A 25,729-nucleotide genomic window follows, 5' to 3' on the forward strand; every position below is an offset into this window, starting at 1 on the left:
CCAGCTGTTTAGCCCACTGAGCTAAGCCAGGCCTCTATTGCCCCAGCTTGTCAATATTGACAAGCAATTGAACTGATAAAAATAGTTGAAATTATGTCAGTTACTTGGCAAAAGGTTGGGATAGGCTTATTCTACCTTGATGGTAAAGAATATTTGGTCGTGGTAGATTATTACTCAAATTATCCAGAGATTGCACAAATATCTAGCTCATCAGCAAATTGTGTAATCATGCACATAAAAGCAACGTTTGCGCGACATGAGTGATAATGGACCATGCTTCTACAGTAAAGAATGGGAGGAAATTGCGCGGCAGTATGACTTTAAGCATGTAGCGTCAAGTCCATTATACCCACAATCAAATGGCAAAGCAGAAAAATATAGTCAATCAGTTACTGAAGAACGCTATTGACAGTAAAGATGATCCATATTTGAGGGGCAGCATGGTGGCGCAGTGGGTTAGCCCTGTTGCCTCACGGTGCTGAGGTCCGAGGTTTGATCCCGGCTCTGGGTCACTGTCCATGTGGAGTTTGCACATTCTCCCCGTGTTTGTGTGGGTTTCGCCCCCACAACCCAAAGATGTGCAGGCGAGGTCGATTGGCCACACTAAATTGCCCCTTAATTGGAAAAAATTAATTGGGCACTCTAAATGTACAAAAAAAAGATGATCCATATTTAGCACTGCTAAGTTATAGAACATCCCCATTAAGTTGTGGTTTATCGGCAACAGCAATATTGATGAATTGGAAGCTACGAACAACTCTGTCGTGCCATCCCAAGCAAAGGCTGAACGAAAAGATAAAGCGCGGGATTCTCCAAGCCCACGTAGGGTCGGAGAATCGACGGGGCACGGGAAATTCCCGCCATGCTGCTCCAACGCTGGCCTGTGATTCTCCGGAGAATCGGCAGTAATCGCGCCAGCGCAGTCGCCGCGGTGCCAGTCGGGGGCCGCTGAAATAGGCCCCCGCTGGGATTCTCAGCGGAGACTGGTCGAACTCCCGTCGGAAGTCAGACCCATTAGCCGTGGTGGATTTCCTGGTTTGGGGGGACGGACGGTGGGATCTGACTTCGGGGGGGGGCCTCCATGAGGTCGAGGCCCACGATCGGGGGCTTCCGATCGGTGACTGAGCCTGCCTCCTTCCACGCCACCTGGCGTAAGGTCCCCGACATGTTGCTCAGCGCCGGTGCAGAGATGGGAACCATGCGCATGCGCCGGCGTGGAGCCGTGCAGTGCCGCCTTTTGGTGCCGGAGCAGCACGCAGCATTCCGTTGACGTCGGCATAAACACTTGGCCAGGATTTTGGAGATCAAATGGAATCTCGGAAGAAGAAACAAAAGGGATATTGTGACAAGTCTACCAGGAGTCTGAAACCTTTGAAACCGAATGACATGGTGAGAGTGGAGGATCCTGATGGCTGGTCAAAATGTGCTAAAGTATTGTAGAAAACAGATCCAAGGTCCTATACAGTGATGACTGAGCAAGGACCGGTTTTAAAGGGGAATAGACGAGCAAGTGAAGGATGTATATGAAAGTTTACATTCATTGAAACCGACACAAGCAGTGAATTAGTTAAATGTCATTGTACAGAATCATGTTCAGAACAATCAGAATATACAATCATAGTAGATGTACCTACAGAAATTCAGAACTACCACACAGATTCACCAGATTTAACAAAGTTGAGATGATCAACGAGAAACAGAAAGAAACTAACGGTTGGATCTGTGCACGGACAGTATAACTGTACATAATGTCGGGCAGCACGGTGGCCTAGTGGTTAGCACAACCGCCTCACGGCGCTGAGGTCCCAGGTTCGATCCCGGCTCTGGGTCACTGTCCGTGTGGAGTTTGCACATTCTCCCCGTGTCTGCGTGGGTTTCGCCCCCACAACCCAAAAATGTGCAGAGTAGGTGGATTGGCCATGCTAAATTGCCCCTTAATAGAAAAAATAATTGGGTAATCTAAATTTATAAAAAAAAAAACTGTACATAATGTAAAATACATTGTTATGCGTATCATATGTAATATTTACTGAAATAATGTCATATGTTTTATTCAAAATAACAAGGAAAGGTGCTGTAGTGATATGCATTAACAAATGTATGTGTAAATATGGATAGCCTCCGACCAGTCGGTGTCAGGCATGTAGTAGCACATGACACTGTAGCCTAGGGGGAGTCTTGAGAAGACATTATTGTGGTCAGTCGGGTTTGTATTAGTTCCAGTTTATTAGCATTAATTTCCTACCCACATTTATCACACTATAATAATATTAACTAGTCTTGAACTAGATGTTCTTTAGTACGCCGGTTCAGTAATTGTCCCTGTACAAGAACATAACACTTAGAGTAGAGTTCTTTTTAATGTATTCCAATATTAACTATTTGCGAACTCGAAATGCAAGATTTGATCGTCAACTCATCCTGTTTTTAAATCTAATTTTCATATTCTGCAGTGTTCACCCTGGACCTGTGAAAATGCCTCCTTTTTGATTACTTTTTATATGGTATTTTCTGCGTTGGGAAATTAGGTTCAAGCCCTACTATAGACTTGGAAAACTTAATGTACACGGCCAAAGTCACAGCACCGAAGGAGTGTTGGATGTATGATTGCCATATTTTGGGCGAAAATGCACGCTGAGGATTTTTTCTGCCTGCTCAAGTAGCCACCAAAGACTCCATGGCACTAATAGAAGGAACAGAGAGCCAAAATGTTTACTTGACCAAAAGATTATCGGGTTGTTCATCAGTTTGCAAATTGGCTGCCAAATCTGAACCTCAGAAATATTCTATAGCTTGAGAGATCTCGAGGGCATAATTAGGTGCTGTGTGAAACCGAGTGTGTTCACTGCATTGCTCTTTTCAGTATTCCATGTTAAATTGAGATTGTATAATATTATGTTATCAACTAAGACATGTAGTGACTGTTTAAACTTTATTTAAAAAAAATTATTTTGAGGCATTATGAAAATCCTAAAAATGGGTTTATTCATTGTGAATTCTTTTCAGCGCATGAATCTGAAATCTGGCAAGGATACAGAGACACCTGTAACAATAATGGATGTTTATCAGGAATTCAGCGAGGCGTTTTCTGAAAAATATAAAATAATGAAGTTCAAATCAAAGGTTGGTAAGATGTAGTGTTCCCCACAATCCATACCCTCGGTGGTTAGCGAGGACTTCACTGACAAGCTTGTGTTTTAATTTTTCAGAAAGTGCAGATGAATTACGCTTTTGAAATTCCAGATATTCCTACACACTGTGACTACCTGGAGATCAAATATGCGGTGAGTATAGGACAATTACCCATATCGCTTGTAAGAATGTATTCTAATTTGTGTTTAGGCCATGGGTGTTATGGTTTGCCTTCAGGTGAACTGAATTGATTATTCTTGATTTGTATTGCTAGCAGTTTTGTTGCAGGAAAGCATAATGTTGTCTGCCAAATGATGGCACTGCAGAGTCTGGTGTACATACAAGCTACGAAGGAGTATAATTAATCTCTTGCAGGTCACTAGACTAATTTTATATTTTGGATTGAATAAAGGGAAGCCAGATGAGGGGGAAAGGAATCTAGGATGTGTTACTGGGGTTAGATGAAGTAAATACAGTGAATTAAGACTTGTAAGGGCCTGTTACTGTACTGTAAATACAATGTAATGAATAAATATGATAGTCATGGTATTTAGCTGAACATTTTCAGCATTTTATCAGCAAATATGAAAAAATCTTTGTGAAAACATATCTGTCCATTGTCAATAAACTTGTACAATGAATACCCAGCCTTGTATTGCTATGTTAATTCATTGATTGTTTGTAATTGGCATTATTGCTTGATGCAGGCTGACCTGCCGCAACTTCCTTCTGACTTGAAAGGGGAAACCTTTTCTCATGTGTTTGGCACCAATACATCAAGTCTTGAACTTCTGCTCCTGAATAGGAAGATCAAGGGACCAGGCTGGTTGGAACTCAAGGCTCCACGTAAGAATTCTGCATTTTATTTATTTATTGTAAACCTTTTCTAAAAAATCTAAATGGCCGAAAGATTGCCTTTATACAGTGCCAATGACTTCAGTGCATCCCAAAATGCTTCACAATCGCACCATCGCTCTTTTAAGTGGAGTCTCTGTTGTAATTTTGTAAGCTGCAAATTTATGCACTGTGAACTCCCACAATCAGCAATGAGATAAGTCACCAGATAATCTCTCCCCTGATTTTGGTTGAGGGAAAAATTGACTAGGGCACCTGCTTCCCTTCGAATAGTGTCATTGGATCCATCTGAGAGGGCAAATGGGGCCTCGGTTTAATGTCTCAGTTGAAAGATGTTTTTCTTACCCCATTTAATTTCTTCCTGTGTTGCAAGCTTACCTTTTTGGGTGGGTATGGATTCGAGTGGACCAGCAGCCCATCAGTATATTCTTCAAGAGCCCTGAGTACTAAGTTTCTCTGCAGTTGATTTGACTGCAGGGGAGCATTAATACGAACACACTTCTCTTTACTCCTTATTTGACGTACACCAAGGCCAACTATATCCAGATTAGCTACTTGGGCACATACTGGGAATCAAATGTCGGACCTTGTGTTTTGCATTTCCCTTGTGCTGTCCATGAGGCTATTTGAGGCCCGTGTTAGAAATCAATTATTAAACACCTCAGCAATCTTACTGATTGCGTTTTATAATTTTGTCCGAAAGGACACTGTAGAATATCAATGAATCCCTAGATAGACAAAGGTAAAGAAAATGTACCATGCTAAGTCCAGGAGTTGCTTGTTTTGGGCTGGACCTGACAAAAAAAACTATAAAACTGACCAAATTCAAGTGCTATGGAAACAGTTCCCTGCCAGTTGTGAAAGGTGGACTGCTCATATGGCAGGGGTCTGGGAAAAGAAACCTGGTAGGTATCATGAATATCTTCCTCACCCCACCATTTCAAGGCACTTCACAAGCACTGTCAGTCAAAGATGGACGCATAGCTAAAGGAAAAAGGAAGAGATTCTTGTTGTTGTGTGATGCGGCCCGCCTTGGCAGACCAGCAGTTTGGGCAGTACAGGTGGTGGAAAGTGTAAGCAGGTGCAGTGGCTTTGTTAAATGAGTGTGCTGTTGCCAACCACAAGTCATGTTTCTGTCAAAGCTGAGCAATTTTTCACTGGCTATGGTTTATAGCAGTTACTCAGGATTAATGTATTGTCACCAAAATATGTAACTTTATTAAAATAGTTTCTCTTAAATGGTGTAGTGAGTTAGAACATAACCGTTTGCATCTTTGTGAAGCAAAAAACACTTCAATTTGGACTTCCGGTGGCGGCTATGAGGGAGTAGGTCGCACATTTGGTGGCTCCCATTTTGGTCGGACTTTTGGACCTTTTCCCCTGACTTTTTTGCGCTTTTGAGCGTGGAACTGGAAAGCAGTAGTGCTCAGGCACAGGACCCATACAAAATTGTATGGACCCAAGAAGCCGGAGGGACCGTAAACAGCAGAAGAAGTGGTCGAGTAAGGGCACAGTGGAGGCTGTGAGAGAGACCAGCATGGCTGGTGTTCACAGCAAGGAGCCCAGCCCACAATGGAGCAGCTGCTGCAGACTATGCAGGAGAGCTTTTTGGCTTTGAAGCGTGACAACTTGGAGCCGCTTCAGAAGTTGATTGATCGGATGGGATAAAGGCTGGATGATCAGGCTGAGAAGCTCCAGCAGTTGGAGAAGTCAGTGGAGGAGCAGGCTGACTTTCAAATGGTGGCAGATGTGAAGATTCGGAGGCTGAGGAACCAGCAAAAAGTGCTTCTGGAAAGGCTGGAGGACCTGGACAACAGATCTCGCCGTGAGAATCGTGGGCCTCCCGGAGGGGACAGAGGGGCTAGATGCTGCCGCATTTGTGGAGGGTATGTTTCAGAAGTTGCTGGGGAACGAGGTGTTCCCGCATCAGCTGGTGGTGGACAGGGCACACAGTGCAGGTGAGGCAGTCATGACAAGGGGGTCCCCCACGAGCGATGGTCGTACGCTTTCACAGGTACCTGGACAAGGAACGGGTGCTGCAATGGGCAAAGAACATACAAAGCTGTATTTGGGACAATACCACCCTGCGTGTGTACCAAGATTTGAGCTCGGAGGTGGCTAGGAGGAGGGGAGGCTACAGGCAGGTGAAGAAGATACTGTATAAAAATAAAGTGAAATTCGGGCTGCTTTTTCCGGCGCGACTGTGGGTTACGTATAAGGGTCAGCACCACTATTTCGAGGAACCCGAAGAGGCGATGGACTTCATTAAGAAGCAAGGGCCGGCCCTGAGCTGAGGACGGTTGGACTCGTGTTAGAACTTTTAAGTATATGTGGTGTCTCTCCCGTTTTGGGATGCATCTTTTTTTTTCTTGTTTTTGCGTGGTTTACCTGAATGTTTCCTGTTTGGGCTCTTTGCTCAGTTGGAGTTTGGCTGGGCGAATTAATAAAGAAAATAGTTAAAAGGGTTGGGTTAAAATGGATGCTTCAGGGGAACTTTGTGCAATCTTTTTCTGTGTCTGAAGAGTGGCTGTTAATTCTTATCTCTTTTTTTCTTGTTTAACTTGAATTGTGCTATGGTGGGGGTTGTTTATGACTTGTATAAAGTGCTTGCTTAAGTAGGGCTGATCTGGGGAAGTGGTGTGGAGAGATCGGGGGGGAGGAGTGACTGGGAACAATGGATGGGAGATGGGCTAGTGTCGAGGCTGGGAGCCCCAGGCTAGCTGAGTGCAGCTAGTCGACGGAAGCCGAGATGGGGGTTGTCCATATAGTTAGATTAGAGCAGGGGTTAGGTGATAGGATGGTGTTGCTGGGGGGGGGGGGGGGGGGGGGGGGGGGAAGAGTTGTTCTGCTGACGGGGATGGAAACTGGGCATGGTAACAGTGAGGAAGTCATGGGTGGCGCTGGTCAGGAGGCGGGCCAGAGGAAGCTCGACAGGGGATGGCTGATCGGCAAAGGGGGGGGCGGCGAAGTGCCCCCCAACCAGGCTGATCACCTGGAATGTTAGAGGGTTAAACGGCAGGTCTGTCATTCGGGACTTGATTCTAAGACGAGGGGGGTTGCGATCCTGATTAATAAAAGGGTTCAATTTGAGGCGGAGGGCACAGTCGTGGATAGGGGTGGCAGGTTTGTTATGGTGAGGGGTAAGCTCGAAGGGGTGAGAGTAGTCCTGGTCAGTGTGTATGCCCCTAATTGGGACGATGTGGATTTTATTAGGAGGATGCGAGGGAAGATCCCCGACATGGACTCGCGTAAGCTGATCATAGGCGGGGACTTTAATACAGTCCTGGACCCGAGCCTGGACCGGTCATGCTCAAGAACAGGCAGGTTGCCAGCGATGGCAAAGGAACGGAGGGTTCATGGAGCAAATGAGGGCAGTAGATCCGTGGAGATTTAGCCGGCCGATGGCGAGGGAGTTTTCGTACTACTCCCACGTCCACAAGGTGTATTCCCGAATTGACTACTTTGTTGTGAGTAGGGACCTGCTGGCCGGAATGGTGGGGGCAGAATATTTGGCAATTGCCATATCGGACCGTGCTCCGCACTGGGTAGACCTGCAATTTTGTCAGGATAGCTTTTAGCGCCCACCATGGAGGCTGGAAGTTGGACTACTCGCGGACGAGGTGGTGTGTGTGAGAGGCTGAGGAAATGCATGCCGAATTACCTGCAGGTGAACGATACTGGAGAAGTCTCGGCAGAGGTGCTCTGGGAAGCACTGAAGGCACTGGTGAGAGGGGAGCTGATTTCAATCCGGGCGTACAGGGACAGGACAGATAGGGCAGAGACGGACCAACTGATAAAGGAAATTCTACGGACGGACAGGAGTTACGCGGAATCCCCGAGGCCAGAGTTACTCAGGAAACGACAGAGGCTGCAGGCCGAGTTTGGGGTGCTGACTACAGGCAAGGCTGCAGAGCAGCTTAGAAAGGTAAAAGGCGCGATTTATGAGCACGGGGAGAAGGCCAGTAGAATGCTTGCGCAGCAACTGAGGAAGAGGGAAGCGGCTAGGGAAATAGGGAGGGTAATGGATGGGGAAGGTAATCTCGTGGGTGACCCGGCAGGGCTGAACAAGGTCTTTAGCAACTTTTATAGGAAGCTGTACACTTCGGAACCACCTGGTGGGGGGGGGGGGGGGGGGGGGGGGAAAGAGAGATTGGGGGGGGGGGGGGGGGGGGGGGGGGGAGATGAGACGATTCCTGGACGGACTGACCTTCCCAAGAGTGGGGAGGGGGTTGGTGGACGGACTGGGGGCCCTGGTCAGGATCGAAGAGGTATTGGGGGGTCTGAAGGTCATGCAGTCGGGTAAAGCCCCGGGGCCGGACGGGTATCCGGTGGAGTTTTACAAAAAATTTGCCGGGATAGTGGGGCTGGTGCTGGTCAGGGTCTTTAACGAGGCAAGAGACCGAGGGAGTTTATCCCCGACGATGTCACAGGCCACCATCTTGCTCATTCTGAAATGGGATAAGGACCCCCAGGCCTGTGGGTCATCCAGGCCAATCTCCTTGATCAACGTAGACGGCAAGTTACTGGCCAAGATTTTGGCGACCAGAATTGGGGACTGTGTACCGGATGTAATTGTGGAGGATCAAACCGGGTTTATAAAGGGGAGGCAGCTGGTGGCCAACATAAGAAAGCTGCTCAATGTGATTATGATGCCCCCGGAGAGTAGGGAGGTAGAGATAATGGTAGCCATGGACGCTGAAAAGGCTTTTGACCGGGTCGAGTGGGATTATCTGTGGGAGGTACTAGGATGGTTCGGGTTCGGGGTGGGGTTCATTGACTGGGTTAGGCTATTGTATCAGGCCCCGGAGGCGAATGTAAGGACGACATTGGACTACTTTAGACTGCACAGTGGGACAAGACAGGGCTGCCCTCTCTCCCCACTGCTGTTTGCTCTGGCCACAGAGCCGCTGGCAATTGCACTGAGAGCTTCTAGTGGCTGGAATGGGTTGGCCCGGGGGGGAGCGGAACATAGATTCTCGTTATTCGCGGATGATCTGCTGTTATATATGTATCGGACTCAATGGTGGGGATGGACGGTATGGCAACCCTGAGGGAATTTGGCTGGTTCTCCGGATACAAACTGAACATGGCTAAGAGCGAGTTGTTTGTAATTCAGGCAAGAGGGCAGGAGAGTAAGCTGAAGGGATTGCCGTTCAGGCTAGTGGGGGAGAGTTTCCGATATTTGCGGATTCAGGTGGCACGGGTCTGGGGCAGGTTGCATAAGCTCAACCTGTCCCGACTGGTGGAACGAGTGAGGGAGGAGGTCCGGAGGTGGGATGCGCTCCCGCTGTCATTGGCGGGGAGGGTGCAGACTGTTAAGGTGACGATTCTCACCCGGTTCTTGTTTGTTTTTCAGTCTCTCCCAATCTTTATCCCGCAGCCTCCTTTGAGAGGCTGAATAAAATTATTCTGGGATTTGTATGGGCAGGGAAGTCCCCACGGGTGAAGAGGGTGATGCTTGAAAGGAGCAGAGGAGAAGGGGGGCTGGCGTTGCCGAACTTCAGCAACTATTACTGGGCGGCCAACATAGCGATGATCAGGAAATGGATGGTGTGTGCGGGACTGTTTGGGAGCGGATGGAGGCTGCTTTGTGCAGGGGCACTAGCTTAGCAGCCCTGATCACGGCCCCTCTGCCGCTTCCGCCGGCACGGTACCCCACCAGCCTGATAGTGGGGGCGGCTCTTCGGATCTGGGGCCAGTGGAGGAGGCATGTAGGGGAGGTAACAGCATCGGTGTGGATCCCAATCTGCGGCAACCACCGATTTGACCTGGGGAACATATCGACTGTGGAGGAGGGCGGGGATTGTGAGGATGGGGGATCTGTTCCTGGAAGGGAGCCTTCCGAGCTGGAGGAGAAGTTTGGGCTGGCGCGAGGGAACGACTTTAGATACTTGCAGGTGAGGGATTTTGTACGCAGACTGGTGCCGTCCTTTCCCACGTCTCCTGCCGAAGGGGAGGCAGGACAGGGTAGTTTCTAGGGGGGAGGTGGGAGAGGGTAGAGTTTCAGACATCTACAAGGAGCTAATGAGAGCTGAGGATACGCAGACCGAGGACCTGAAGCTTAAGTGGGAGGAGGAGCTCGGGGGGGGGGGGGGAGGAGCTGGAGGACGGTATTTGGGCAGAAGCTCTGAGAATAGTAAACACAACCACAACATGCGCAAGGCTCAGCCTGCTCCAGTTTAAGGTTGTGCACCGGGCCCACATGACGGTGGCCCGGATGAGCAGATTCTTCGGGCTGAAGGACAAGTGTGCTAGATGTGCCGGAGGGCCGTACACATGTTCTGGTCGTGCCCTAAACGCGGGGTATTGGCAGGGATTAGCAGATGTCATGCTCCCGGGTATTGAAAACCTGGGGTGGTAATGAGCCCTGAGGTGGCAATCTTTGGGGTTTCGGAGGACCCGGGACTCCAGGAAGAGAGTGAGGCCGACGTTCTGGCCTTTGCTTCCCTGGTAGCCCGGCGACGAATACTGTTGGCATGGAGAGACTCAAAGCCCCTGAGGGCTGAGGTATGGCTATCGGACATGGCCAGCAAGAGAAAGTCAAGTTCACCTTGAGAGGTTCGCTACTAGGGTTTGCCTGAAGGTGGCAGTCATATTGACTTCTTTGCAGAGGAGTAAGCGTCAGCTGGGGGGGGGGGAGGGGGGGGGGGGAAGTGGGGAAGTGGGGCAAGAGGGGAAGTGGGGCAAGAGTAGAGTAGGGGGATATTGACGCAGTTCCGTGCGTGAACGGAGCTGTTGTTTGCACTATGTATATTTTGTAATTTGTGTCTTGCCTTTTTTTTTGTACTGTACAATGTCACTTTTTCTATATGCCTAAAATACCTCAATAAAATTGTTTGTTTAAAAAAAACACTTCGATTTGAGAAATGAAATGAAAATCGCTTATTGCCACAAGTAGGCTTCAAATGAAGTTACTGTGAAAAGCACCTAGTTGCCACATTCCGGCGCCTGTTCGGGAAGGCTGGTACGGGAATTGAACCGTGCTGCTGGCCTGCCTTGGTCTGCTTTCAAAGCCAGCGATTTAGCCCTGTGCTAAACCAGCCCTAGAACAGAACAGAAGTACTTTGGACTTTACAGTATCATCAAGATGTCTCAAAGCCCTTTTTTAATGCCAACAAATTAGGGTACTTTGAAAAAATGATAAAGCCCATCTCATCCAGACAATTGCATACCAACATCATAAAAGAAAGAGGACAAAGTCTCAAAAGATAATACACAATTCTTTAAGGCAATGAAGCAAATCTACAGGGGACCACAATAGCCAATAACTTATCATAATCCCAGGTAACTACCAATTTACTTATCAGATGTGTCTTTCTTCTGGAATCTGTCAAACTCTCTTTAGTGAGATTAATAAATCCATACCCGCAACACATATTGATAATCCGTTTCAGAGGGCAATGGATTTGTTGTGAAAAGCAATATTTACCGGCATGAAATCTAGCTGTTTCCCCGCAGGTCTTGTGTGCACATATTGTCATGCTATTATTCCTAACTGTCTCAAAAAAATGCTTATCCAACTGGATGGCATCCAAGCCCTCTGTCATTTAAAAAGGCCACATTCACCACCCTTGAATCTTGTATTTCTATAAAATAATCATCCCTAACCCTCGGAGCCTTTCCTGCAAATAAGTGCTCTAAGGCTTTGTGTTTAGAGAGATTCAAATTGGACATTGTATTTGAAGTGTGGACGTTCGAGGGTTTACAACCCTGCTTGAATGGCCCTAGCAACACCGTCTAAATCTCTTTTTGCTTTCCCTCTAACGGCCACATACTGCTTTAGAATATTTGAAGGATGATCATTTTCACCTCCATCTCCTCCTTGATCTTCAAGGAATATGCCTGTGTGAAATAAAGATTTCTGGAATTTCCTAACTCTGAAATTGAATGCTGTGAGTGTCCACATTATAGAGCTGCTGCCACATTCTCCTATTTTTTATCAAGTCAGCCATTGATTTTTTTTTTTTAGAAAACATTTTATTGAGGCATTTATAATTTTGACATTTCAACATATTAACATTCTAAATAACGGAGCGGTCCAACACACGCAAAAACCCCACAGTAACACACCCAACTTCCCCCCCCCCCCCCCCCCCAACTCCTAGCTACCCATACCTTAGATTCCCCGTCCCTATTCTTCACTGCCTCCCCTCCCTCATCCTGCCCCCTTCTGCTGATGGTCAGTTTTCCTTAAAGAAGTCGATGAACGGCTGCCACCTCCAAGCGAACCCCTGCATTGAACTCCTTAATGTCTGACATGACACCAGAGAATTCCTGCCAAAATCCCCTCCGCTTCGGACACGCCCAAACATATGTACATGATTCGCCGGACTTCCTCCGCACCGCCCACACCTGTCCTCCACCTCCTCATAAAAACCTACTCATCCGGGCCACAGTTATATGAGCCCTGTGGACCACCTTGAACTGGATCAGGCTAAACCTGGCACACGACGAGGATACATTGACTCGTTTCAGGGCCTTCTCGCATAGCCCAACTTCCAACTCCCCTCCCAACTCGTCCTCCCACTTCCTTTTCACCTCCCTGATTGGGCCCCCTTCCCACTCCATCAATTCCATATATTTCCGAGATCCCCCCGCTTCCCAACCCCTGTTCCAGACATCACTGTATCCTGCAGTCCCTTTAGAGCAGTGTTCTTCAAACTTTTTTTCCGGGGACCCATTTTTACCAACTGGCCAACCTTCGCGTCCCACGCCGGCCGACCTTCGCGACCCACGCCGGCCGACCTGCGTGACCCACCATTTTCTCTTACCTTGTTTGCTGCTGACAAAAATGGAGGAAATGGTTTTGGGTCCCTTTGGTCCTCGTACACGCTCCTCCAATGGAACCTGTTGGATGAAGGTGAAGCCTTCCGGTGTCGGAAAGTATGGAGTCTCCATCTGTCCAAAGTTCTGAAATTTTTTTCCTGTAAAATTTTATCAAATAAACTTGTAAAAAAAATAAAATGAGTAAAATAAATGGAAAAAAATGAATAAAACCCCCCCGAACTTGTAAAAAAAAATGAATAAAATAAATGAATAAAATAAAATGAATAAATAAATGAATAAAATAAAAATTAAATGAATAAAAACCACTACAGAACTTGCAAAACAAAAAGCTGCAACCGTTTAAAAAAAATAGTGGCCGCACTGCGCATGTGTGCCCGATCATCATGAGCAATGCAGGCGCTATTTTTACATGTTTGAGGCATTGCGCATGATGATCGGGCACACATGCGCAATGCGGTCGAATTTTTTTTAATAACATGTTTGTGGCCGCTTGCAGCCGGTGTTATGAAAAGCCGGCTGCTGCGCGGGGATTTGCGCGATCGGGGGCGCCGTGGACAACGGCTCCGTGACCTGCGGGTCGCGCCCCCGACTTTGAAGAACACGGCTTTAGAGGGCGGGGAGGGAAGCTTGGAACCTGCCTCCGGCCAAAGTCCCATACCTGCAGGTACCGAAACCGTTCCCACCGGCAACTCAAGCTCCTCCGCTAACTCCTCCAGACACGGGAACCCCTCCTCAATGAAGAGATCTCCAAACCTCTGAATCCCTGCCCTCTGCCACATCCTAAAGCCCCCATCCAGCCACCACAGGGTGAACCGGTGATTGTCACAGATCGGTAACCAGCCCATTGATTTTTGACATTGATTAATCTTGTGAACATTTCTGTTTGGTACCAATTTTTTGAGTTACTTTGTTTTTTAAAAAAACATTTAGGGCACCTAATTCTTTTTTTCCCCAATTAAGAGGCAATTTAGTGTGGCCAATCCACCTACCCTGCACATCTTTAGGTTGTGGGGGTCAGAGCCACGCAGACACGGGGAGAATGTGCAAACGCCACACAGACAGTGACCTGGGGCCAGGATCAAAACCGGGTTGTGAGGCAGCAGTGCTAACTACTGCATCACCGTGACACCTTGTGACTTACTTTGTTAATACTCTATTCTAAATTGTTGAAGGTGGCAACTTGCATGAAGCTTTATGCAGTTTCCACTATAATATTAGCAGACGGTTTGTAAGCCTGGATTTCGGTCTTACAAACAGCTGTGACAGGTGCCATCATTTTTTTCTTAACTTTTGAGAGCAAGGCTGTATAATGTCTTTGCATTTAAATTATCAGCTGGATACTGTTGTCTGTAAAACAAGCCTTGTTCTGATTTGCTTTGGCCAATGTTGCACCTTGTCTGGTACAACTGCTACCTCAGTTTAATGCATAATTCTTGGATCATTTCTGATTAGCAGTTCAAATTCAAGGTTTTTTGAAAAGGTGCCGCTCCCAAAAGATATTGGCGGTGGGAACCATGGGTGATTTTTGTTTTTTTTCACTCCCATCCCTAGCCTCAGACATTTGGATTATTTGCAGAGCCCAAACTGCTGGTCCAGCTAATTTCAGTACTGACTGAAAGCTTAACCTGGGACCTTCTGATTCCTGCGGATTCATTGGCGAGTTAATTAAAGCATTTTCTACGTGTTTTGTGAATTCTCATACAAGAGAGTTGATCCAAGCATAATATTTCTTGGCAAATTATTTATGCATTTGAAAATACAGCTGTAGCATCATATAGCTCATTTAATTTTGTCTTTCGTACTATTATGATACTCTAAATGGTCTCTGATTGCTCTGTCAAGATAATTACTTAAATATAGGTTTAGCATTTTTCTGTAGTGTAGTTCTTTTGTTGTACCATCACTGGGAACACGCATATTGCGAGTGGATCTAAATTGATACCAACTAAAATCCTTTTTGTTTGTCATTTATTCTGTTTTTCGAACCAACGTATGTTTTTGTAACTCCTAAAGCACCCTGAAATTGCATTCTGAAGCTGTTAGTCTTTTGTTGGTGAAGAGGCACCTCGATTCCCATCCTCCTTTGCACGATTAGTAATCTGGGAAAGGAGAGGTTCGATGTGTGAGCAACTCTACATTGTATTCATCTGTTCTCTATTATTAAGGATGTAACCCAATCTCTTTGGGTAAACTGCCTTGAATTTACTCTGCATGTGTATGTCTAAGTGGTAAGGCTATTATTGGAGGAATATCACCATTCTGCGAACGTGCTGATTTTTAAAATATACTTGACATGAGGCTGAAAGATTTGTTTTACTTTCCCATTCTTCGTGTTGTTAAGTAACATCAATAAGCATTTGTGGCTCGGTATTATAATATTAATTATAATAACAATAATTTGAAGTGTGTTGGTTTATTCCATGTTTTGTCTCTTGACGCGAGCACAGGTTGATCATCAGCATGTCAGATGTTTTGAGGTCCAGTGGAGCCTGGTCAGTTTGCGCTAGCTGCATTTATTGTCCATCTTTGTCGACCTGTTAATGGGATGCAGGTGAAGGCCTGACTTCCCCCACCCTCCGACTCACCCCCCAGCAGATTCTCTGCAATGTCGATGGGCAAGCGTGCTTGGGTCAACACAAAGTTCAGATGTCGGGACTTGCCTGAACAATGCGTGGGGCTGCCCCGGGAGTTCGGGATGGAGGCCACCCATGGACCTGGACCCTGGAACACACAGCAGTGGGTCAGGAAGCATCTGCAGCTGGACCTTCCAGATATGCTGCCCTGGGAGGGGTCTATCTTCTGGTGTCCGAATGTTCCTGGAGATCCATCATCATTCTCAGGTGGTCCACCATCTTTCTTCAAGAATGGGCCAGTGATGTTTGACGCTTTTTCAACATCAGACACGATTTGGTGTGTTTTCCTGCCGGTCTCCGCAGCGGGAATTTCCCCACCACGGAACTTCATCCCAAAATGGGAGAATTCTGTCATTTGTTTTGATGCTGATTTTCATGCTACAGGAGATCCACCTGAATTTTACTTATTTTTGCCTTACAGAAAATGCATGCAGCCAATTGCAACAGCACTGTTGAGAATACTGTTTTTTGTCATCTCTAACAATTTATATAAGAGTAGCAGTGCCGTCATTTACTATAGCAAAGTGGGCAAAGCGATGATGTGATGCCAGTAAAATAGTGAATAAGCTGAAGTTATATCAAAACTTGTGCCTAATGCTCTTCCTTTCCTCCTGTTTCGCTCCTGGACATGTTGACTCATGATGGGTGCAGTCAACCCTTAGTACTTGCCTCAAGTAGCAACTCATGTATGAACACAGGCACTTGTGTGTTGGCTTTTTGACATAGAGGGACGGTACAGACTAGCCTGTTCTTGTTCACACTTCATCACATATATTCACACAAAAACCCACTTTGCATTATTTTCTTTGCCTTGTGGCTTTAACCTGGAAGCGTTGCGGCTGATTGTAGCACCATTATTGCTATTATGACTGACCTGGATCGGCTCAGCACCAAACATAGATTGAACCTGGTTTGTTTCACATTGGCGGATACATTTGCCCACTAATTCTACTGATCCTAAAGTGCTGCCCTTACCCCTCCCAAATGAAGTTGATGTCCTCATTGACCTACATTTACTGTGTCTCTACCACCCCAACCCCCCACCCCCCCACACACGCACCCTGCACCAAGTCCCCTAACATCTGCAATTTCAAATTCTCATCCTCCGTTTAAATTGCTTCCCTGTGTAACCCTCTCCAGCCCTATAATTAACCACCCCCACCAATGCCATGTACCCTGCAGGTTCTGTGTTTCTCTGGCCTCTTTGCTTTACCATTGGTGCCTTGTTCATTGGAATTTGACTCCCAAACCCTTCCTCCGCTCTACCTCCCTCTTTTCCTTCAGAATCCTTCTTTAAAATTCCTTGCTTTCAGCAAACTTATTCACCCCATCAAATATCATCTCCTATAGCTGGATGTTCATCTTTGATTTCTGTGAAGTGCCTTGTCTGTTTTTCCTTGTAAAAGGTGTTGCATAAATGGAAGTTGCTGTAATAGTACATTACCTATTTTCATGTATTATGCTGATGTTCACCAACTCAAAGTGATGGTGGCCTGTGTGGTCTTCATGCAGTTTTGTACTCACTACATTAATGGGGTATGGTTAAATCACTGGGCTGGTAACAGAGATGGGGTATGGTTAAATCACTGGGCTGGTAACAGAGTTGGGGTATAGTTAAATCACTGGGCTGGTAACAGAGATGGGGTATGGTTAAATCACTGGGCTGGTAACAGAGACTAGGCTGACAATCTAGGGATTGCAAGTTCTCCTGGAATCATTTAAGGTAGTCAAGAAGACATAACGGCATGCTAGCCTGCATTGAGTATAAGCATCGTCAAGTCATGTTGCAGCTGTATAGAACCTTAGTCACGCCACACTTGGAGTATAGTGTTCAATTCTGGTCACCACACTACCAGAAGGATGTGGAGGCTGCAGAAGAGATTTAGCCTGGTATGGAGGGCATTAGCTATGAGGAGCGGTTGAATAAACTTGGTTTGTTCGCACTGGAACGACGGAGGTTGAGGGGCGACCTGATAGAGGTCTACAAAATTATGAGGGGCATAGACAGAGTGGATCGTCAGAGGCTTTTCCCCAGGGTAGAGGGGTCAATTACTACGGGGCATAGGTTTAAGGTGTGAGGGGCAAGGTTAGAGGAGATGTACGAGGCAAGATTTTTACACAGAGGGTAGTGGGTGCCTGGAACTCGCTGCCGGAGGAGGTGGTGGAAGCAGGGACGATAGTGACATTTAAGGGGCATCTGGACAAATACATGAAGAAGATGGGAATAGAGGGATACGGACCCAGGAAGTGTAGAAGATTTTAGTTTAGATGGGCAGCATGGTTAGCACAGGCTTGGAGGGCCGAAGGGCCTGTTCCTGTGCTGTACTTTTCTTTGCTCTTTGTTTGAATCAGTGGAGGCTGATCCATTGAATATATTCGAGGCTGAATTAGACGCATTTTTCATCTGGAAAGTAGTTAAAATGTTACAGCGAACGGGAAAGAAAATGTAGTTAAAATCATAATCAAATGTGCGGCAGGGCAGGCTCGAGGGACTGAATGGCCTATTCCACCTATTTTTTATCTTTGCCGCCATGGCAGTTGGAGAATTCAAACTCCATTTTGTTTTCAAATCTAGAAGTAAAAAGCCAGCATTCGTACAGGTTGCCATTATATGTTTGCGCTGTCATAATAGGGAGGAGGCCGTTTGTCTTTTCCCAGTCACCAGCCCCACGATAACATTGTTGACTTTTTACCAATCTCTGAAGTGGGCAAGCAAGCTACTGACTTCTATCAAATCTCGACACTGTTATATCTGTCCAATTCAGATACTTCACCCAGCTCCTTAATTAAAGTTTACCCAGATGTCTTTATTCATGAGTCGAACAAAGTGCGGACACGGATATAATGCAACACACTTGAAGTTGTAGATCCGATTCCCGAGTCCCTCTGATTTCTCTTTGCAAGGGTGATTCTCGCTGGCTTTTTGCTTGCTTGCTTGCTTCCTTCTGGTCTAGTCAGGGTCACCTCACACACCAAGTCTTTGCTTTGAGTCTTCTGCCGCTTCTGCTTCGAGATGCCTACTTTTATCCCCCTCCACTCGCTTTTTCAGAAGCCTCTCTGGCTTCTGGCCAATGAGGTCTCGGGAGGGGGTCCCAGCTGCCAATAGTCTGGTTGATGACAGTTTGACAAGCCACCAGAGCCCTCCCCAGATGTGGGCTGCGCATGACCTGTTCCCATAGAAGGCAACAGTAGATACTCTCGGTGACAGTAAATCTGGCTCGATCTGGGCTACGAACTACAGAGTTCCTGAGGTTTAACTAGTATGATTTCAAAATGACCATAACACAGCAGCTCAAAAGGAATCCCCCCCCCCCTCCCCTTACCACCACCACCTTCTCTGGGTAACTAGGAATGGGCAATAGATGCGCCACCCTTGCCAGCGACATCCTGAGAATGAATGGAAACAGTATCTTTCAGTTCTTCGGTTACCGCTTTAGTTTTGAAAGACTCGAATGCAGTTTCGAGTTTGAATGATTTGTTTGTAGTCCGAGCTGGGGTTCACATGGTATCAGGTGGAGGATTGGGGGGGGGGGGGGGGGGGGTGGATACCAAGGGGGATGAAAGAAAGGGTCGGATGTGAGGTTTTATCTTGGCAGTTTTCGCCGTGATGCAAACGTAATCGGTTGTCTGTTTCTCTGTTCAGAGCTTCCCAATAAACCCATGAGTTGGTGCAAAGTAGAGGCTGTGGCACTGCGACTAGACCATGTGACTGTGGTCAAAGATATTCCTCCTCCTCCTCTTGTCATTTTATCAGTCAGCATGAAGACTGTGCAGAACTCCAAGACTCATCAGAATGAGGTATGAGTTTTAAAAAACAATCTAATTTTCAATCTGTTATTGATGGTGATCATCAACACCTGCTTCTGCCGACACCCAGATATTGACTTGTATTGACTGTTTTTGGTTTATTCTTTCAGCATTCAATCATAGAATCACTGAATCCCCATAGTACAGACTGAGCCCATTTGGTCCATCGAGTCTGCACCGACCCGTCGAAAGACCACCCTACCTAGGCCCAATCCCCTGCCCTGTAGCGTCGCGCTAAGGGCAATTTAACATGTCCAATCTACCTAACCTGCACATCTTTGGACTGTGGCAGGAAACCAGAACACCCAGAGGAAACCCATGCGGACACAGGAGAGAAAATGTAAACTCCACACAGTCACCCAAGGTGGGAATCGAACCAGGGTTCCTGGCGCTGTAAAGCAGCAATGCTAACCACTGCGCCACCATTCCGCCCCTTGACCGGGCTAATCAACAAGATTATATTTTTGAGATCGGGTAATCAGGTGAAAGTGCTCATGACAGTTTTATGAAGGGCCTGGCTGTAAATTGAGCCGAGTGTATCTGAAATCTGGTTAGAATAATTTTCATCAGAAAATATTGGAGTGCAGTATCCCAGTGTTCTTACAGTTGACATCTATAGGAAACGTAACTTCTAATGTTTTCCAGTGTGCAGCATTATTGATACCCAAGCAAAGACCCTCTCAATTGTGACCATTCTCGTAGCCATCACTTTACTTTCACAGAACCCCTTTCGGCCCAACGAGTCGACACCAACCCTCTGAAAGAGCACTCTATCTAGACCCAATCCTCCGCCCTCTCCCTGTAACCCCTGCTAACCTTTGGCAACATGGCCAATACACCTAATCTGCACATCTTTGGACATCTTTGCAAATTATTGTTTATATCTGAGTGTACGGTGGCGAGTGGGACTATGTCTCTTCGCCTGAAGCTTTTTGCTTGGATTGTTTGTTTGTTTGAATTCTAAGTGAAATGAATTTTTGGTAATATCAACCCTTTACCCTCACTTAATGTTTTGTTTCTGTTCAAACAGCAAATGCTAATGACTTCACCGAGTTTACTTGTTGAATGGAATATGCTCAATACAACAGTGTGAATCAATTGATTTGACAAACACTTTATGCTGAAGTGATTCAGCGTTGGTGATGCGAAGTGTGGCCGGGGGGGGGGGGGGGGGGGGGGGGGGGGGGGGGGGGGGGAATTTAAAATTGTTATAAATCTGATACCAGATCCCAACTCCTCTCCAGTTTGCCCACTTCCGGTTTTGACAAAGACTTGCTGGAAGCTATGGGGGAGGGCAGCAAACCCATCTCTGAACCAACTGCCATTTTAATTTTTAATCTTGGCTGACCAGTTTTCCTGGAACATGGGCAAACCTGGCAGCTCAAGGAGGCGGGAGCTGCTAGATCCAGGAAGTACTTTGAAGTAGTGGGCACAATTTCAAAATTTGCAGATGCCACAAAACTTGTAAGTGTTATCAACTGTGAAGAGGACAGTATTGGTGGAATGGGCAGACAAGTGGCAAATGAAGTTTAATGCGAAGTAGTGTGAAATAATTCATTTTTGTGGGAAGAATGAGCAGAAGCAACATTGAAGGTTCAATTCCAAAGGAGGTGCAGGAGCAGAGGGACCCTGGGGGTATTTGCACATAAGTCATTGAAGTTGCAGGGCAGATTGAGAGAATGGTGATGAAGCATACAGCATACTGTGCATTATAAATAGGGACATAAAGTACAAAAGCAAGGAAGTTACGATAAACACTGTATAAAACACTGGTTCGGCTTCAACTGCAGTGTTATGTCCACTTCTGAGCTCCATGCTTCAGAAAAATGTAAAGATATTAGAGAGGGTGCAGAAAAGGTTCACAAGAATGTTTCCAGCGTAAATATATTGGAGAAGCTAGAGCTGTTCTGCTTGGTGCAGAGAAGGTCGAGACAATATTTGATGGAGGTGTTCAAAATCATGAGACGTCCGAACACTGTATATAGGGAGAATCTTCCCAGGATACAGGGAGAAGCTTCCCAGTAATGGAAGGATCAAGGACCAGAGGGTGCCAATTTAAGCTGATTGGGAAAAGAAGCAATGGTGACATGAGGAAAATGTTTTTTACAAAGTGAGTGCTTAGGATCTGTACGGTTGAGGCAGATTCAATTATGTCTTTCGAAAGAGAATTGGATCATTACTGAAGAAGAAGGGGCAGCAGGGTAGCATGGTGGTTAGCATAAATGCTTCACAGCTCCAGGGTCCCAGGTTCGATTCCTGGCTGGGTCACTGTCTGTGTGGAGTCTGCACGTCCTCCCCCTGTGTGCGTGGGTTTCCTCCGGGTGCTCCGGTTTCCTCCCACAGTCCAAAGATGTGCGGGTTAGGTGGATTGGCCATGCTAAATTGCCCGTAGTGTCCTAAAAAGTAAGGTTAAGGGGGGGGTTGTTGGGTTACGGGTATAGGGTGGATACGTGGGTTTGAGTAGGGTGATCATGGCTCGGCACAACATTGCGGGCCGAAGGGCCTGTTCTGTGCTGTACTGTTCTATAAAAAAAAAGAACAATTTGCAGGGCTACTGGGAAAAGTCGGGAGTATTGGGGCTAGGTGAATTGCAGAGAGGCAATACAGACACGATAGGCTGAATGGCCACCTGTGCTGTAATGATAAAAGGTATTGTCAAAGTAGATGTAGATTGGATGCTTCCTCTTGTGGGGCATTCTAGAATAAGAGAACATAGCTTTAGGATAAGGGATAGCAGATTTAAAACCGAGATGAGGAGAAATTACTTTTTTCTCAAAGGGTCATGAATCAGTGTAATTCACTATCTTCGAGATCAGTGGGTGCCGTGACTTTAAGTAAATTAAAGCAGGAGGTAGAAACATTTTAAATTAGTAATTGGTTGAAGAGTTATGGGGAATGGGCAGGAAAGTGGAGTTGAGGCCGAGAGGAGATGAGCCATGATCATATTGAATCACGAATCGGGCTGGAGGGGATGTATTGCCAACCCCTGATTCTAGTTCTTATGATTCTAAGTGGTTAGCTGCTGATTTTAATTAGCCTGCTTCACTCACTGTTACATGATTGGCCAGTCCCCAACCTTACCAACGTTTCCCACTTTCCCCACTTTCCTGTCTGTTCCCTGGCTGTGGCTGGGGACAAAGGCCCATCCATCCAACCGCCAGCCTCCCGACATTGCTGGCTGCGGCCGGAAACGGAAGCAAGGAATGTTAACTGGGTTCAGTTATTTAAATCAGACAGGGCTCGAGAGAAGCCCTTCCTTCCAGGCATGCCCACCTAAAACCGACCCTGGCTCCCTCTGCTCACATCTTACTTCTGAGCTAATGTCCAAGCCTTGCTTCAGTTAACTCAATTCTGTCGGTCAGATACTGCCTCAAACCCTGGCTTCAGAAATTTCAGAGCATTTGTCAGAAAAAAGGCAAATGTGGATGGTACAGTGCAAGAGGATATTTGCTGTGATTGAAATCAGAACTGCACATATTTTAAAATGACCCTTTGAAGGTGAAACTCCCATTGAAAGGATCTATCCATTTCCCTTTGTTCCAGATTGTGGTCTTGGCAGCTTTCGTTCATCACAAATTCCCTCTGGACAGAGCTGCTCCCCAGCCTCCATTCCAGGCCCATTTCTGCGGTAGGTATTTTCTTCTATGGAAAGTGTAAGTGTGTAATATGCCAGAACAGTGCGCCACTGGAAGCACAAACGGTTTTAATAGTTGGCACCTTTGGGGTGATGAGCTGGATTGAGTGCTGCATCATGTTTGAATTGAGACCTTGGGTAGCGCCTGAGCTTAATTTGAGGGAAGGCTTCCTTGTGTTCTTGTGCTAAATCCCTAAGAGAAACAAGCTTTGTTTCTCTCGATCCGCTTCCTAGTGACTGATGCTCATCAACAACATTACTTGTCATTCAACATTAATTGCCGGCTGTTGAGAGAGGCCTCAATGAGACTGGCGTAGAATGTGTAAAATGCCACTGGTGTTCAATGAGAATGTTTTTTCTGATGTAGAGGCAGTGATGCAGTTTTTCTCTGCATGCAACTTGTGCTTAATTTTGACGCTAGATGTAAAAGTCAAATTTATTTTGTTCCCAATGAAAGGGCAGCACGGTAGCATTGTGGATAGCACAGTTGCTTCACAACTCCAGGGTCCCAGGTTCGATTCCAGCTTGGGTCACTGTCTGTGCGGATTCTGCACATCCTCCCCGTGTGTGCGTGGGTTTCCTCCGGGTGCTCCGGTTTCCTCCCACAGCCCAAAGATGTGCTGGTTAGGTGGATTGGCCAGGCTAAATTGCCCTTAGTCTCCAAAATTGCCCTTAGTGTTGGGTGTAGTTACTGGGTTATGGCGATGGGGTGGAGGTGTTGACCTTGGGTAGGGTGCTCTTTCCAAGAGCAGGTGCAAACTCGATGGGCCGAATGGCCTCCTTCTGCAATGTAAATTCTATGAATGCAAGCATCCTTAATATGATAAAATTCAGTCGGGACAGCATGGTGGCTCACTGGTTAGCACTGCTGCTTCACGGCGCCAAGGACCTGGGTTCAATCCTGGCCCCGGGTCACAGTCCGTTTGGAGTTTGCACGTTTTCCCCGTGTCTGCGTGGGTCTCGCCCTCACAACAGATGTGCAGAGTAGGTGGATTGGCCACACTTAATTGCCCCCTTATTGGAAAATGTTTTTAAAAATCATAAAATTCAGTCTGCACAAGTTCTTTTTACCCAATTTCTTCTGTTCCTTTTCAAAATGGTGTTTTTCAAGATGATGACTCGTGATGGGGGCTGGTTTAGCACAGGGCTAAATCGCTGGCTTTGAAAACAGACCAAGGCAGGCTAGCAGCACGGTTAAATTTCCGTACCAGCCTCCCCAAACAGGCGCTGGAATGTGGCGACTAGGGGCTTTTCACAGTAACTTCATTTGAAGCCTACTTGTGACAATAAGCAATTTTCATTTCAAGTAAACCTAGATCAGTGTTCTTCAAACTTTTTTTCCGGGGACCCATTTTTACAAACTGGCCAACCTTTGCGACCCACGCCGGCCGACCTGCGTGACCCACCATTTTCACTTACCTTGTTTGCGGCTGACAAAAATGGAGGAAATGGTTTTGGGTCCCTTTGACCCTCGTACGCGCTCCTCCAATGGAACCTGTTGGATGAAGGTGAAACCTTCTGGTGTTGGAAAGTATGGAGTTTCCATCTATCCAAAGTTCTGAATTTTTTTCCTGTAAAATTTTAAAAAATAAACCCCCCCCCGAACTTGTAAAAAAATAAAAACAAAATGTGTAAAATAAATGAAAAAAATGAATAAAACCCCCCCGAACTTGTAAAAAAAATAAAATGAATCAAATAAATGAAAAAAAAATTAAATGAATAAAATAAATGAATAAAAACCACTACAGAACTTGTAAAACAAAAAACTGCAACTGTTTAGAAAATATCGGCCGCACTGTGCATGCGTGCCTGATGCGCATGCGCGCTGATCATCGTGCGGAATGCGCAATGCGGGGCGAATTTTTTTTTCACATGTTCGCGGCCGCTTGCAGCCGGCGTTATGAAAAACTGGCTGCTGCGCGGGGATTTGCGCAATCGGGAGCACCGCGGACAACGGCTCCGCGACTCTCACTACACCCGCAGGTCGCGCCACAGACTTTGAAGAACACTGACCTAGATAAATATTCGCACATATTAGCCGTGTAGAATATCACTGTTGAACCTAATGTTGTCCTCCTCTGACATCCATATTCATGCCCAGCAGCAGTCACTGTTCATTAATTTGGGATTGGGAAAATCTGTTGACGTGATGCTCCCAAGCATCCAGAATATGTCCTTGGGTCAAAGGATTACTTGGTCCTCTTGAGGCAAATAGTATAGAAGTTTGTTGGTATGGAAGTGAAAAGGCCAAAGCTTCCCTGGGAATCGAAACCATTCCAGTGCATTTTATTTCTAAAATTGTAATCTTGATTATTACATCTGGTACTATCTGAAATTTACCTCTAGGTGAATGGAGAATAATAACAAAGCCGTTGATATTTGTAGGAAAAGACATTTGCTAATTATATTATTTGTAACCCCTGTCACCTTTCCTGAGGCGTGAATCTAGTAATAGATCTCCCAGTGTCATGCCTTGTATTCCATAAAAGCACACATTATTCAATTATTTTGGATACTGTTTGCTGAACCCAACACCAGGAACTGATCTTTGACGCTTCGGAAATCATGGCATACGTAGGACAGTATTTCTGGGAGTGGTGAGCCTGGATATGTGTCTGTGGGAGAGAATTGGGTTCCTTGATTTTCCTATTCATCTGCTAATCATGTCCTCCTGAAAGAAATCTGTGTTGAGAACATTGTTAAAATACTAATGCTGCCTCCTTTTCTAGTCATCAGCAAGCCCAGTGATTGTATCTTTCCTTACGATTTCCGGGAGGTACTGGCGAGAAAAGTAAGTTATTTTTCTGTCTGTTTGCCTCTGCTATTTATTTTGTATAAATTTATTAATGTGGGGATAAAGAAAGGAATTGATGTACTTGTA

At 46.2% G+C, this 25,729-nt stretch overlaps 1 protein-coding gene across 1 annotated transcript in view; it reads left to right on the forward strand.

Annotated features, from left to right (window-relative positions):
• The window catches only part of pola1 (polymerase (DNA directed), alpha 1), a 373,540-nt gene that overhangs the window by 37,576 nt on the left and 310,235 nt on the right, over positions 1-25,729 (forward strand). Inside the window, exons 12-17 of the mRNA XM_038802241.1 lie at positions 3,007-3,123; positions 3,210-3,284; positions 3,840-3,978; positions 19,051-19,205; positions 22,758-22,842; positions 25,578-25,639. Of these exons, the coding sequence (XP_038658169.1) occupies positions 3,007-3,123; positions 3,210-3,284; positions 3,840-3,978; positions 19,051-19,205; positions 22,758-22,842; positions 25,578-25,639 (633 nt within the window). The remainder of the gene's footprint in view (positions 1-3,006; positions 3,124-3,209; positions 3,285-3,839; positions 3,979-19,050; positions 19,206-22,757; positions 22,843-25,577; positions 25,640-25,729) is intronic.

This window comes from Scyliorhinus canicula, chromosome 7, assembly GCF_902713615.1.
Source record: "Scyliorhinus canicula chromosome 7, sScyCan1.1, whole genome shotgun sequence".
NCBI classification, from domain to species: Eukaryota; Metazoa; Chordata; class Chondrichthyes; order Carcharhiniformes; family Scyliorhinidae; genus Scyliorhinus; species Scyliorhinus canicula.